The 15,791-nt window shown below is 51.1% G+C and overlaps 3 protein-coding genes across 3 annotated transcripts; 1 reads left to right on the forward strand and 2 right to left on the reverse strand.

Annotated features, from left to right (window-relative positions):
- Positions 1 to 788: 788 nt before the first annotated feature.
- PHYSODRAFT_494015 (hypothetical protein) lies at positions 789 to 1,307 on the reverse strand (the record flags this gene model as incomplete). Its single annotated transcript, XM_009525169.1, has 1 exon — positions 789 to 1,307. One exon carries the CDS (start codon positions 1,305 to 1,307, stop codon positions 789 to 791), a length of 519 nt encoding a protein of 172 aa, XP_009523464.1.
- Positions 1,308 to 2,071: 764 nt separating this feature from the next.
- Positions 2,072 to 2,923, reverse strand: PHYSODRAFT_496727 (hypothetical protein; the record flags this gene model as incomplete). Its single annotated transcript, XM_009525170.1, has 1 exon — positions 2,072 to 2,923. A coding segment is annotated over one exon (852 nt), but the record flags the coding sequence as incomplete, so codon positions are not given.
- Positions 2,924 to 10,390: 7,467 nt separating this feature from the next.
- Positions 10,391 to 11,654, forward strand: PHYSODRAFT_298741 (hypothetical protein; the record flags this gene model as incomplete). The annotated part of the gene is made up of 3 exons (XM_009525171.1): positions 10,391 to 10,717; positions 11,074 to 11,594; positions 11,624 to 11,654. 3 exons carry the CDS (start codon positions 10,391 to 10,393, stop codon positions 11,652 to 11,654), a joined length of 879 nt encoding a protein of 292 aa, XP_009523466.1.
- Between the last annotated feature and the right edge of the window lie 4,137 nt (positions 11,655 to 15,791).

Consider the following 15,791-nt stretch of genomic DNA (forward strand, 5'->3'; position numbering starts at 1 on the left):
CAAACATCGACACGTCCAGACCAAGCAAAACCAAGTGCGGCGAAACTCGCTAATCTCTCTGCCAGGCTAACCGCGCAGCACCTCAAAACTAAGATCGTCCATGATCAACGACCTCTTTCGCCCCCGCATTACTCGCTACGAACACGCCCAGGTGAACCTATCAACGACAACCTCATCAACGACGGCTACGTCAGCATCGCACCAGGCAGCGAGCACAAGTGGGGCAAGATGAGCCTTTCGCTCTGGCAGCAGGGAACCTGCGTGCGCACCACCATCGTGGACGAGCACACTGTGACCACGGACACGTTATACATGCGTCCAATCTTCAGCGGCGCGCGGCAGCACCTGTGTATACGATGACAGGAAACAGCGCGGCAACCCCACGCTCACGAGCTTTTTGAAGATTTAAAAAAGCTGCATACCATAGGTATGTACAGAACTTATAAGAAGAGTCAGTGAAGGAGCTGGAGCAACAGGAGCTCTCGCTTGTTGCTAGTTGTTGTGATTCTGTTAACAAACGCGAGTCACACCGAATTAGGGATGGTCCATCCCGGATGGCGAGTGCTCTCACGGCGGCAACGCTGTTGCTCTTCATTTATACGGACCACAAAGCAGCAGGATAAGCGAGAGTGTTCCTCGCCAGAGACCATGTACAGCAGTCATGCCAAGCCGAATAACGAGGAATTTGTGTTGCACGCATATTGGCTGATACATTCAATTGTTTTCTACATGTAGACTTTCGGAGATTTCAGGCTTTTGTCGCGCCTTGGAGCACTCCGTTGCCCCTCTTACGCGAGCAGAAGAGCGGACAGGATCGTGGAGGCAGTCAACATCACCGCTACCCCGAAGTTGCGCCCCGAAGCCGCGTTGGATGTTTTGTCAGCGGCACTGTCGGAGCTGGCCGACTTGCTCGCCTTTTTGTCATCATCACCGACGGATCCATCGAAGAACATGACACTACCGGAACCAGAGTAACTTGGTGCAAGGTTGTCGGGCAGCAGCACCATGATCGTCGTCGGAGCTTCCGTTTCAGCCGTCGAGGTGGAAGCAGATGCCGAGTTGCCGGTTGCAGAAGCTGAGCCTGTAGGCTCCGCGCCAGACAACTCGCCCCAAGAAGCTGAGCCCGCAGACTCTGGTTCCGACAGCTCGGAGGTGATTTGGATGCGCCGGAGCGCGTTCAGCGGCTGGATGGCGTCTCTCGCAGGTACCTCGACGGCAGCCTCGGCTTGATAGTCTGAGCCAATGGCACAGGCCGATTCAAGCACGGCAGCGATGAAAAGCGTGAAGATAAACTGGCTCGGCTTCATGTTGGTAGATCGTAGGAGTGTTGAGGTTCTGCGCAGTCGAGAAGAATTCGAATTGTGGGATGTGTGTGTCTGAGCTGCCATGTTCCTTGGTCACATAGCAGCACTTGGCCGGTAGTCTTGCAATCCATACATCGATTGATGGCCCGATGGATCAGTGATGGCGCTGAAATGGTGGGGGGGGGGGGGCACACACTGATGATGGTGCTGAGCAGTATACTGAGCAGTATGCTCAGCACCATCATCATCTAACCGAAGGTGTTATTCCCCACAGCACAAAGAGCACTTAGTTTCCACGTCCCTGCCCTTCCAGCAGACAGAGCTGGCAATTTGGTTTTAAAAGGGGTTAACCATTAGGTTTTCCCCGGGTTTAAACTCAAAAACCTACCAGTCGAATTTTGCTGGGTTTTAGGTTCAACTTCATCATAGTTACTACTTTCCTCGTTGCTTCTGCACAGGATGCTGGTATATTACATGGATATATTGCGGCGTGGCGTGTTTTAGCTGAGTTTGGCTTTTTACCCCCCCCCCCACATATTCTCTGACCACGGAGCCTCAGACGGAACCACGAAATCGTGCGGGACGGCTCTGTCACAAAAAATGGTCCTGTATATCTCCAACAACGGAGCAACTCGCTTCTCCCATGCTCGGCGCCCCAGCTCGAAGCTGAATCCCGAATCTTTCAAACGGTCGACTTCGCGTCCGATAAAAGGGAAGAAACACCCGCTCTGTCTCATATGGTACACTTGCATACCAAGCGGTGTGTTTCAAGCACTCTGTGGCCAAGGCTCGCCCGCAGGCACAACAAACGTCGAGGGCACCCGACAAGTGCTGAACTCTGCGACATAGGTTTGCAGCGCTGGAATGATACGTTCGTTCCAAGTGGCCGCATCACGATCCCACGCGAATCCTATTTCCCTCAGTGTGTCCTCGTCTCGAGCAGCAAACTGCACATAATTTTTTCCCATTCGAATCTGGTTTACGATCGTCCCGAGACGAATACCCCACGCTTCTTCGGGCCACGGTGATTCACGAGGGACCTCGAATGTCCTCTCAACGATGCAATGGTGATGTATCTGACGGTACACTTTCAGTGCCGGGAGGACCTTCTCATTCCAGTCACGCTCAAACGTCGTTATCTCGAAGCAGAATTTGATCTCCTTGAGCTCGTCCTTCGAGTCCTCCACTTGTCGAGCGTAGTGTTGCAAATGTCGAATATTTTTAATCGTAGTTCCCAGTGCCCAGTTCCACGACAACCGTGGCCACGCATCGTCGCCTTCCGGGACAACAAACCAACACGGGACATCCGTGTGGCCGTGAACTTTGTGGAAGTGACGCAGAGCCGGCATGATGATTTCGTCCCACTGGAATTGATACGCATCGTAAGCGAAGTTCAGCTTCTTCAGTTCAGTCTCCATATGCGACGAAATCTCGTGCTTCCCAGCTCGAATGCGCAAGGTATTAACGGCCTTCCCGAGTGCGTACCCCCACGCTACGCGCGGCCAGCGGGTGTCATCTGATGAAACGATAAATGGGCGGGGCACCAATGTGTCCCTGTTCATCTCCTTGTAAACTCGCAGTGCGGCCAGAAACTTCTCCTCCCACGCGACAGTTTTCCAATGCAGCTTCTCCCTCGTAGTCTTGGCCTCCTCTCGGCTCGAAGCGCCAGCGTCCGATCCCTCTAACCCCGTCAGGCCGAAGCAGCGAGCGGTCAGCACAGAACCCGTCTTCGCTACCTGGGTACCGCGTAGCGACGCGAAGGGCGGCGTGTTAAGGCGCCACACCTTACGCGCAGAGGCGGAGCCAGCCTTAAAAAAATGGGGGGCATAGATTTTTTTTAAAGTAAAATCCACAACCTACATTTCGATTCTTCTTTTTGTCATCGCTTTAAACTTTTCGAGGACCGAGTCTTTGTCGATGCTGTTTGTAAGATCACGCTCGATAGCCAAAACCATCAGATTTGACATCCAAAGATCTCCCATTGTTGTTCTGAGCCGCGTCTTAATTCTTTTCATGGCTGAGAAAGACCTCTCCGTAGTAGCAGTTGTTACAGGCAGCACACACACCAAGTTAATAATTCGGTGCAAGGTCGGGAACAGCTCGTTGTTATCGGTCCCGACAAGTTGGATGCATAGTTATTGCGTTGTCTTCAATTTTTGGAACCTTTTGTCGATTTTTGCCAAATTGCGAAACCGAGTGGCCTCTTCTCGAAGGTCGTCCAGCTCATCGGTGAAATCATCGGGATAAAATGTTTTAGCCAGCTCAACAATTTTAGTAGCGCTCCAATTCTTGAAATTATCACGTGGACTGAGCGATCCGCACAATTCCATGAGACTAAGAACTTCTCCACTAAATCGTGAAGCCATTTCAGAAATCAGGTCACGAAGGATACAGTTGTATACTTCGTCACGATAGTGAGCTTCTTGTGTAGGCTGGACACCATCCCTGGAGGAGTCCGCTCCTGGAATTCCAGCCCTGCCACACCCCCGACTTCTCATTACGCGTCGTTTCCACACGTCATTTTTGTCAGGAATGAGAGGGGTGTCGTCAACTTGTATTGATTTGCAAAAATTGACCGATGAGTTCCAAATCGATTCAAAACTTGGCGAGTTCCCAGTTATAGAACTATCATCGAGCATTTATTTTAGTTCTTTGGATACCTGCTTCGTCATATTCACAGCTGACACGATATCGACGTCATCTTTCTGCAAAAATTAGGACAGCCAATTTGTTTTTCCCAAAACTGCAGTGAGAATCTCCATATGAAATACGAAGTCGAAAGTCCACATCTTCTCTAAAATTCCTGACGCCTCAGCGCGTTTGTGGGGGTTTACACCATTGACCACTACACGCTCTAACACACTTGTAATTGGGGCCCAAAGCATCTTGACTTTTCTTAACGCACGAATGTGGCAATTCCACCTTGTTTTGCTAAGACCCTCGGTAGAAGTTGGTTGATTTAAACCACTACCAGATTCTAGATGTCCTTGATCAAGCATTTTTTCCAATTCCACAGCGGCTTCGTCAAGAAGTTGATCTTTCCTTTTACACGAAGCACTTACAGTAGTGTGAATCCCTTGCACGGTGTCGAAGCATTGCACCACCGAGACCGTGTTCATAGTCACTGCAACTAGGACGAGATTAAGTCGATGCGCGAAACAGTGAACATAGTAGGCGTAAGAACACTGGGAGCGTAGACGTCGCTGAAGGCCAGTAATATCACCCGACATGTTGGACGCACCATCATATCCCTGGCCTCTACAGTTCGCCAAAAGCAATCCCCACTTCTCTAACTGCGTTATCAAACCATCGTACAGTGTCTCCGCATTCGTATCGCGAACATGGACAGTTCCAAAAAAATCTTTCTCTAATAGTCCCCGTTGCAGCGCACACAAAACGAATTACGATAGCCATGGGCTCTTTCTTCGCCATGCAGCTTGCTTCATCCACCAGAACACAAAAATATCCATCTGCAATCTCGACCTCCATAATATGCTTTCGAACAACATCAGCCGCACATTGGATCAGTTCACGTTGAATTTGTGGCGATGTGTACACAGCGTTTTCCCCAGCTAAGAATATTGCGCGAGAAAAAGATGGCGCGTGCTGTGCCATGAACCGAACAATCTCAAGAAAATTGCCTATATTTCGTGACGTATCGTGTGCATTGAAAAAAAACGTTAGTCCAGTGATATCATTTCTTACATAAAAATTAAACCGCTCGTATACCTTTTCGTCGCTGCCCCGAAATGCAATTTCCTGTTTTGCTAGGAGAAGGCAGATCTCCAGAATAAAAGTCAGGCGCTCCCGGTTTTGTTGTCGTTCACCAATCTTTTGAGAATTCAGAGCCACACCAACGTCATTCTGACAGGATCTCCGATTGTCGAAATCGATCAGAGCTGAGTGGTGCTTCGAGCTGGTTTTTGTCCCAACATGTTTTGCAAATCCGTCTTTTGTAGTGGCCTTTTGCCAGTTCCTATAGCCCGTTGTAGGTTGTGCATACACTGTGAGCTCGCTTTGCTGCGTCATTACTTCTCGGCTGAGGTAGCAGCATAAGCAATACACCGCGTCCGTATTCGAGCCATGATTGTTTTTCAAACCACTGGGCCCGAAAAGCACGCATGCATCCACCGATGTCACGGGCCGGATATTGCTTGAGTTGCGGTTGGTAAGGACCAAGGCGAACGTAGGTTTGTATAACGTCACGCAGTAGCTGAGGATCGGCAATCAGTTGCTTAACGAAAAATAAATTTGGTGGTCTGTGAGCAGGATCCCGCCTAACAAAGTCTCCAGCGGAACATTCTTCGGCTCTATCAGGAATTTTGTTGAGCGAACCCCATTCCAACGCTGCTTGCTCTTGTTTTTCGCGCAGCGTTACAGGTTGGGGTCGTAGCCCAGGATATGATTCAATACTGCGGGCCTTGTCAAAGTCTTCGGGCTCTTGACGGGGCTTCTTCACAAAGAAGGTCGTGATTACCGGCTGCTTCCTCTTTCCTTCCATGTTATTATCAACTAAACGGAGGAACAGTGTGAACTTCATGCATGTGCCGTCTAAATAAAAATAATCTAAAAAAATCGAAACGCCTTCGCCGAAAAATGGGGGGGGCATGCGCCCCCCCATTTTGGCCCTGGCTCCGCCCCTGCTTACGCGGCTCACGCTGCAGCGCCCTCGACAGCATTGCGAGAAGTGGGTCTTCGTGAAAACCAGTTTTTATTCACCAATAATATTGGATTTTTTGCAAGACGACGTCATTAGACAGTAGCGCTGCTCAAGTCTCTACGAGGCTTTTCGCGCACGATATCTCTCAGCTCGCTAAAAGCGAACAAGGTCTTGTGAACGCGCTATTTTTCAACCTTCTCCGTGAACACGTTTGGGGCAAAAGGCAACGTCCTTAGATCACCGAAGGCATGCCTCGCAGCAGGTTCGCAGTGAATCCGTGCGAGGCAACCCCGGGAGTGGTGTGGTGGGTCTTAAATCGGCCAGCTAGTTGGCTTGCATGCAAGCTAGCTGAGGAACGCCACCCCCTAAACTAAAACTAAGCTGTTACAGTAAAAAGTGTCAATAGTGTGGGCCACGGTATTTGCGCCACCCGAAATCTGGCTCAGTCTACACTATTGGTGCGGGCTACGGTAATTACGCACCCACACCAATAATAAAGCCACGCTAATATGCAAGTCACACTAATACGGGAGACTTTACATTATGCCTAATAGTCTAGTGTTGGTTAGAAAGGCATGTCAAAAGTAAAGTCGAACGAGTTTGAGAAAACTGGCTTGGCCAATCTATTCTCTAAGCGGATAGCTTAGAGCCAGCGTCATTTCTTGTCAGACCATCAGTTTAATACATTCGGTACATTTTAATATGAACTAGAGTATCCAAAATCTCATGGTATTACCGGTATAAAGCAGCGCAGCGTCCGGATCGATGCTTTTGACGTGGTTTTGGATTTGGAATAAAACTTAATTCAGCAAAGAACATGTGCGGTTTAATTCACACCCACCATTACGATGCATACTGTGGTACTGTGCGACGTTGGGGCTCATGCAGGCTGCGGAATCCAAAACGGAGTGCGCATGGCGCGACAGTAGTGTATGCAGTGTCCGGACGTCGCACCACAGTTGTTTTCTGGACGTCGCATCATATTGAGTACCAGTATCTACATTGATATAGACGGACTGTTTTCTGGACGTCGCATCATATTGAGTACCAGTATCTACATTGATATAGACGGACAAGTCCATGGTGGTGCACTTTAGAGTGCTCGATTAGATGGGCGTAATGTTTGCTGCAGCAAGAACCTAAGTAAAGCAATATGAACGCATGGCGCAGCGAAATTAGCGCCAATTGGCACCGCGTACTTTATAACTGCAGTAACGTGTAAACTGCAGATGTAGTTCGTAAAAATAGAGGTATTTTACTTGGTGCGGCTCGCGAAGAAGTCTCGTTGGATGACATTATACCGGGTTGCAACAACTCACGCACCATGGAGTACTGTAGACCTTGACAGTATTCTTCCTGATCGTGGGGTGAGCAACAAAAAGATAGTAACAATAATAGCGATAACAATATCAGTTTCAAAGTCAGTAACTAATAGCGGTTGCAGTAGCGGTGGCATTGACAGTAGGGCAGTTGCAGTGGTAGCTGGCAGTGATCGTGACGCAGGCGAACAATTTCAATAGCAATATACAAATTTAAAATTATTGTGCCTTTCACTTCTTCTGCCGTGATAATTCTGGCATAACTCTAATCCGTTATTGACCTTAATTATGCCCCGAGTTAGCTAATTCCCAAGTTAATTCCGGGTCGTCCCTCCGTGGCCGAATTAGGAGCGGTGATGGTGAGGCCGACTCAAGGCGGAATAAGCTAATCCAGCCTTCGTTATTAATAGGCGGAAACAGAGCGATTGGTGGTTTCCTATCCGCCAATCCATGCCATTCTGTTCGTATCTCCGTCGATTAGCTGATCGGGGATGTTAGGGGAAGCGCTCACAATCTTAGGCATAATTAGCACTAAATAAGCGTTGATCACCCTTTTATGACTCTAATTCCGCCTGAATTAACAGCTCACCCGCCAAAATACGTGAAAGACACAATACGTCATATTGATATTACTTACGCAGCAATACAAGTCACACACACTATTTGGAAAAGAGGAGAGTGATTTACAAGGGTCTAGAGGACGATAAGATCATCGATAATGTTTGGATCGCGTCGTTTTCACCACGGTGGACGGCGATATTCAGATAGCATCTACTTATAAATTTAGTTTGAGCAAGCCATGAAATGCCCCGTGATATTATGCACCAAGCCATGCAGTATGGAGTAGATTTTGGCAGTCTTTCTCAGGCATGAAAAAGAAAGCAGGAGCAATATCATTATAGTGCCATTATCAATGCTGAGATCGTAGTTGTAGCGTAAATAACAACGGTAGCGGTAGTGGCAGCAGATAATAAACAGTCGCAGTAGCGATAGCAGCAGATACGAACAAGCAATATCAATGACAACATTACTATGACATCATTAACAGTAGTGAAATAGTAGTTGTAGTAGCTGTAGTACAGCTGCTCCAGCTGTAGTTGCAGTAGTGGTAAGCAGATAGTGCCTGTGACCAGCAGTAACGCGCGCCACAGGTAGCATAACAAATGCAATATCTTTAACAATAGTGGAATATGAGTAGTATAGCAATACAAGTAGTGATGAGGTAGGAGTAGGAGCAGCAGCGATAGTGCCAGTGTCAGTAGCAGTGACAGTAGCAGCCGCAGTAGCTGTAGCATGGCAGTGGAGGCGACAGTGGCAGTTGCAATAAATACCAATTGCAACATGATGTTGTCAACGTCAGGGCCCCTCCAATTCAGTATTATATTGAATTGGTAAAATTGCTTGACAGTAATAATGATTTAAATATGACGATAACCAAAGCTAATTATTATACTGATTAAACATTTCAATTCCATGCGCCTTGACTGTGTTTTTGAATTCCCTGAAATCGTACGAGCCAATAATACAAATTTCAATATGGCGCTTGCCAATAACACATATTTTCGTCATATTAATTGACAATGTTCATATTGAATTTTTTTATTCATACCCCTGGTCAACATCAATTATAATAGTATGAAAATTTAAGTTTCTTGTAGTAATATGAATCGTTTCATGTATAGTACCCACAAAAATATTGGTGATAATGTTAATAACAGTAACAAGTGCAGACTGGCGCTGAGGCGCGGCGCGTCCTAACCGTTTTAGTAGCAAAACACACAAAATTGTTCGGTCCGCTTAGAGACCCCCACGCGAAGCGCGCCCCAGTTCTATCGTGTAGCTGCTTCTTTCGCTCCTGATACCGGGCACGCGCGAATGTATCTGCCCATGTTTTGATTGGCCGAGTAAAAAACACCACCCGCGCATACAAAAACCAAGATGCCGATGTTTTTTACTCGAAGGGGCGCCCTGAAACTGTCACCCGGTGATGAGGGGTCGCCGTAACAAAAGTAGGGAAACCTGCTGGCTTTCCGCGCAGTCGCATGGCTTTTATTTCTATTTGGATGGGTTCACCTTTCTAAACCATAGTTAGCTCAAGTGAGCCCGGAATCCATATTTGCGCGCCCCTTTGATTGGCCGCTGACGAGTCGGCAACGCAACTTAAGTAAGGAAGTTTCCGCGACCACACGTTACCGCTCAAGTTAAATTTCGGTGGTGCGACGCTATGTTGAGTGCGGAGCCCATGAACTTGAGCGGGAAAGTACCGTTGTTGCCTGCTCAAGTAGGCAAAAGTATCGAGTACCTAACCTGGGAAATGTTGACACGAGTCTACGCTTCTCAATTCTGTCACAGATTTTTTTTCGCTGTCCCATGCGAGTCGCCAACAATAGCGGGGGCAAGTGAGCGCGATGTGGTGTGCTTGCACACAGGTGTTTTTTACGTTAGAAATTGCGAAAAGCATAGTGAAGCTAAATGAAGCGCTCCGATCGCGACCATAGTGAAACCCAGTGTTTCTTTCATAAAAAAACATTCACAAATTTGGCGAACCGACTCTGCGAACAGCCTGTGCTCTCAGCTTAAGAGCTGAGAGAATTTTCTGTCAATGCAGTAACTTGGATTTTTAACGAGTGCGTTGGAGTGTGCTGCGAGTGCATGGTCACGTTGATTCGCGCTGCCATGGCCTGTACGTGAAAGGAAGTGTAAGTGTCTGGACGCTCACGCGGCACCGCATTGCTCAACAAAGGTACTGCAGCGGTTGAGCTCAAAGGCAAATAAGCAGCGGGCACCGCTCGATTATGAACTGCGCGGCGTTAAGATGGTCAAGTTCAGCGGCTCCAATGAGCGATGTGAAACCATCGGTCCGCTTGCTCTTGCTGGGATTGCCGTACTTACTGCATTGACACCTTCCGGTTTGAGAGCGAGCTCCGCGAGAACAACTAGCCTTCGTTTGTGCTGAGGCTTGCACGAGTCGAGTCTGGTTGCAAGGAGCTTGTCTTCGGGGCCCAACAAACAACATGCTCGCACTCAATCCGCAGAACTGGTGAGGCGACCATAGCGGTAGCACAGGTGGCACCGGGCCTTTAACCGAGAGGATTAGCCACCTTCGTATGACTCGATATGTCGTCGAGCGATTCGATGTTGATGTAAATGCCAAGAACAAGGATGAAGCAAATGCTGTCAGACTCGCTGCCGATGGCGGATACCACGCCACTCAGCGGATACTAACGCGATTTCTCATCGACGATGATACGAACGGAGATATGAACTTTTTTCATGATCGACTTACCTGCTGCGTTCCCCCGTCTGAGATCGAGCTGACCGTCTTCAGTCCGAACGGTGGTATCGGAGCCGACTTCCAGGCCAAATGGCTCGATGCTGATGCGGTGGTCAAGCTCTTCATTCCAGACGCGGCCCATTCGTCCTTTAATGATGAAGTGCGTCGGTGGCAGCGGCTAAGGCACCCCAATGTGCTCAAGATCTACGGGGCGTGTCAGGCTGGACCCCATTTGCAGATTTTTGTATGCGAGTACGCAAGTCAGGGCTCCCTGTTGGAGTACGCCAAACTGTATTCAGAAAACGACTCCTTTGAAGACACCCAACCCCCGAAACTGTGGAAGTATCTGTACGAGGCGGCATTGGGTCTCGAATACCTTCATGAGCGCGGAATCGTCCACGGCGATCTTCGTTGCAGCAACATTTTGATCGGCAGCGATGGGATTGCGAAGCTGTCGAACTTTGCGCTGAGTGGATCGACGACGAGGCCCGGGCAACTTTCCTCTGACGTTTTTAGAGGAACAATGCGTTGGCAGGCCCTGAGGTTTTGAGAGGGGGGCCGCCATCATTTAAGTCGGATGTGTACGCGTTGGCGATGTGTATCATGGCAGCTAGGGAGGGGGATACACCATGGGGAGGAGAAGACGATGAGGACGACGAGAGCTATAAAGAGCTGCGCCTGATGAAGTTGGCTTGGGTACCAGAGAGGGAAGTTCAAGACGATGGAGATTCCGACTCTGACTGCGACATCGCCTTCGTTATTCCGATGTGCTATCAAGACCCTCAAAAGCGCGCCTCCTTATCATCTGTCGTCTACGAACTGGAGCGCCTGGCGGCCAAAGAGAGCTCCGAGATTTCCCACCCTGAGCTCGAACCAGCAGACTCTTTTGATGACTATGCGCTTGGCCAACTGCATCAAGCGTGGGTGAAGCTGCAATCGCGCATGGAGACCTGCGACAACGTGGAGTATTGCCGAGCGTTTGACCAGCTCAAGATGATACAAAAGCGCATGCAAGAAGCAACCCACTACCGAGCACTGTTCGCCCGCTTTCACGCACTACTCACAGAGGTCCACCAGACAGTCAAGATGACGCCTGAACAAGCTCGAATCATGCAATTGTCTTCAACGCGCGCCACCACATCCAGCATGTACGCATTTCAGCGGCGCGTGACAGCTCTGTTAGCAGCACTTAGCGAGGAAGCGGAGGCAACGACAGAGCAATGGATGAAAGAGCGCAGTGGCCAGATCGAGTTCTTCGTGTCTGGGGTGTCGGACATGGTAAAACCTCGTTGGGATCATATTATTGAGGGTTGCTGGTCTTGGGTACTGTGTACCAGTTGTACCCATTAACCGGTTAACCCGAACCGGTCCAATCCGAACCCACGTTGATAATGGTGATTACGGTAAGTTGTTTACGCCACCGATGATTAGACGAGTAGGATGATTGGATGAACACCGGTGGAGTGATGGTTGATTAGATGCACTAGGTGATAGGACGCAGGGTCGCGTGTCTATAACAGTAGGGTGTAAGCTCCAACAATTCAATCACTTTCGAATCTTCATTCTACCCCTCAAGTGCCTTCGCTCCGGTCCCGCCGTCTGCGACGTCATTCCCTACGCTTCGTCCGAGCTTCGTGTCCAAGATCCATACCTTCCATCAGGTTATGAGCCCAAGCACCATGTCCTCTGCCCAAGACGCCTCGACAAGGTCTCCATTGACAAGTTCAACGGGGACAACTACGCGACGTGGAACCGCTACATGCGTGGCGTGTTCCTGACCAAGTCGACGTGGCATGTCGTGAACCGCGAGACGACGCCGAGCTTCACGGACTCGCGGGCCAAGGACGACTACGTCAAGTCGAGCAACATCGCGTTCGGACTGATGTTGCTCCACATGGACGCGGACTACCACCATGTGGTCGACGACTGCGAGGAAGCGTGGGTTGCGTGGACGCGCCTGAAGACGCTGTACGGTGGTTCGCAGAAGGCTGGACGCATCTACCTGAAGCGCCAACTCTTCAGCATGGAGATGTCGGAAGGCGGCAACGTCTTGCATCATTGCAACGAGGTCCTCAACATCAGCGCCAAGCTCAGCAGCATCGGCGCCAAGATGGAGGATGAGGACGTGGCGATCTGCCTGTTGCGCAGCCTCCCCAAGAGCTACGAGAACGTCGTGCTGAACTTGGAGATGAGCAGCGCTGAACTACGATCGCAAGACGTCGTGAAGGTGCTGACGAATGAGCACATCAAGAGACAAGGCGAGAAGACGGCGACGGTGAAGACGGAGAATGCGGCCAAGGCGTTCAACACCGACCGAGAGTCTCGCCAGTGTACGTACTGTGGGAAATTGGGGCACACGATTGACAAGTGCTGGACGAAGCAGAAGGACGAGAATCGGGGCCCAAGACGCGGCGGCAATGGCAATGGCCGTGGACGCGGGGCCAACAATGCCCAGTGGAGGAACGACGACGCCAGCTACAACTACGACTACGGCTATGATCGAGTGGCGTTCGCGGTCTCACTGGAGTGTGGCATTTCGACGGGCAAGAATGTGTCCGGGTTGTGGGCGGTCGACAGCGGCGCAACGCACCACATCTGCAACGACAAGGCCAAGTTCGCTCATTTGATTGAGCGGAATGAAGGCGAACTTTCGGTGGCCGACGGCAACAAGGCGGCCATCATGGGTGTGGGGACCATCGTGGAACGAGTGATTCTGCCCAACGGCGACGAGCGCGACATCGAGATCAAGAACGCGCTGTACGTCCCAAGCATGAGCAAGAATCTGCTTTCGGTGCCACAGATCAACAAGAGTGGTCTGTTCCAAGTCGTGTTCGACAGCACCAAGATGCAGATTGCGCACAAGGGCTCCAAGCAAGTGGTGGCGACGGCAAACCTCGTGGATGGACTCTACTGGCTCCAGACGCCTCAGCGATCGGCGAATGCGGCGACCAGTGGGAAGACGGTCGACTTACACGCGCGTATGGGTCACGCTCCGGTGGAGGTGCTTCGCAAGATGGTCGACAACAACATGATCAAGGACGCGAAGGCACCTTCCAAGTCGAGTGGACCAAGCGTGTGTCGCGGCTACCAGCAAGGGAAAATGGTCCAGAAGCCGTTCCCAAGCAACCGTGACAAGCGTCACTACGACACGTTCGAGCTGCTCCACTTCGACGTGTGCGGCCCCATGGAAGAAGAGTCACTGGGTGGCAGCAAGTATCTGTTGCTGATCGTGGACGAAGCCAGCGGATGCATGAAGGGGTTCTGCCTGCGTGTCAAGTCGGAGAGCGAGGACTGCATCAAGATGTACGTCACGAAGGTGCAGACGCAGTTCGGCAAGAAGGTCAAGTTTGTGCGGCACGACGGAGCCCGTGAGTTCGCGACCAACTCGCTCAAGGCCTTCTACGAAGTCGAAGGCATCGAGCAGCAAACCACGGTTCCGTACGCGCACCAGACCAACGGCACGGCAGAACGCGCCATCCGGACCATCGTCACGATTGGCCGCAGCATGCTGCATCACGCCAAGCTGGACAAGAGCTTCTGGGCTGAGGCGGCCATGACAGCCATCTACGTGAAGAATCGTCTGCCATCACCCAAGATCGAACACAAGACTCCGTTCGAGATCGTTTACAAGTCCAAGCCGAGTGTGAAGCACATGCGTGTGTTCGGATGCCAGACGTACATCCTGACGCCGAAGGAAAGACGGCGCAAGTGGGACCCCAAGGCTCGCGTCGGGCTGTTCCTCGGCTACGAAGAAGTGTCCAAGGCGTATCGAGTTTATGACATCGAGGCGGGGCAGGTGGTTATCAGTCGCGATGTCAACTTCGATGAGTCGACCTTTGGACTTTCGACGCATACTTCGGATGAAGACGTCGATGATGCTGTGCTGGACTTGGACGCGCTGGACCTGGACGACAACGATGGACCGCGCCAAACGAGCTTCAAGCAGGCGGGGAAGCGCAAGTACCGACCGAGTGGCGACGACAACACTGTCAGAAGATCGCGCCCCGTTCGCCACCGAGCTGGCTTAGAAGAAGCAAGTGCGCCGGACGTATCCTCCTCGCGCCGAGCCGACCCCGACGAAGAAGAAAAGTCTGGGGACCAAGATGAAGACGACGACTCGACGCCTCCAGTGTTTTGGCGTGCCAGTGCCAACGCTGTGGAAGCAGCAGCCGATCTATCGGAGCCGACGACGTTCCAAGAGGCTGTGAACGGTCCTGATCAAGTGCACTGGCGCAAAGCGATCCGCGCGGAGCTCAAGTCGATGCGACTGCGTGGTGTGTTTCGAGCTGCCAAGTTGCCTAACGGACAACGCGCCATCGATACCAAGTGGGTGTTCAAGATCAAGCGCAAAGCCGACGGCTCGATCGAGAAGTACAAGGCGCGCCTCGTGGCCAAGGGCTTCAAGCAGAAGTACGGCATTGACTACACCGAGACGTTCTCGCCCGTGGTCAAGTATGTGACGCTGCGCATGGTGATCGCGATTGCTAAGTATTTTGGCTGGCCCCTCGACCAACTCGACGTGGTGACAGCATTCCTGTACGGGATAATGAAGGAGGTGGTCTTCTGCATGGTTCCGGAAGGCGTCGAACTGGATGGTGACTTCGACTGCCTGGAACTGGTGAAGGCCATCTACGGTCTCAAGCAAGCTTCGCGAGTGTGGAACGAGACCTTCGACGAGTTCGTGTGCTCCATCGGCTTCCAAGTGTCGGCCTTCGATCCGTGCCTCTACATCAAGGTGGTGGACGGTCACTGCGTGCTTGTACTGGTGTACGTGGATGACGTACTGATTACCGGGAGTTCGCCCGAGCTGATCGCACGCACGAAGACCGACCTGAAGACGCGCTTCGAGATGACCGACAGCGGCAAGTGCGCGTTTGTTCTTGGGATCGAGTTGGTGGACGGCCCGGACGGCAGCGTGACCATGTGCCAGCGGCGATACGTGGACGACATCCTGAAGCGCTTCGCCATGGACGAGTGCAAGGCCGTGGTGAGTCCGGTGGACATGAGCACTCGACTGGTTCCAAGCGACGCGGCGACCAAGGTGAACGCTCCGTTTCGCGAAGCTGTTGGTGCTCTGATGCACCTGATGACCGCCACGCGCCCAGACATCGCGTACGCCGTTGGCTATGTATCGCGCTTCATGGAGAACCCCCAAGAGGAACACTGGGTTGCGGTCAAGCGTATCTTTCGCTACCTGCAAGGCACCAAGACGCATGGGATCGGCTTCAAGCCGT

The sequence above is a fragment of the Phytophthora sojae genome, assembly GCF_000149755.1.
Source record: "Phytophthora sojae unplaced genomic scaffold PHYSOscaffold_3, whole genome shotgun sequence".
NCBI lineage: Eukaryota > Oomycota > Peronosporomycetes > Peronosporales > Peronosporaceae > Phytophthora > Phytophthora sojae.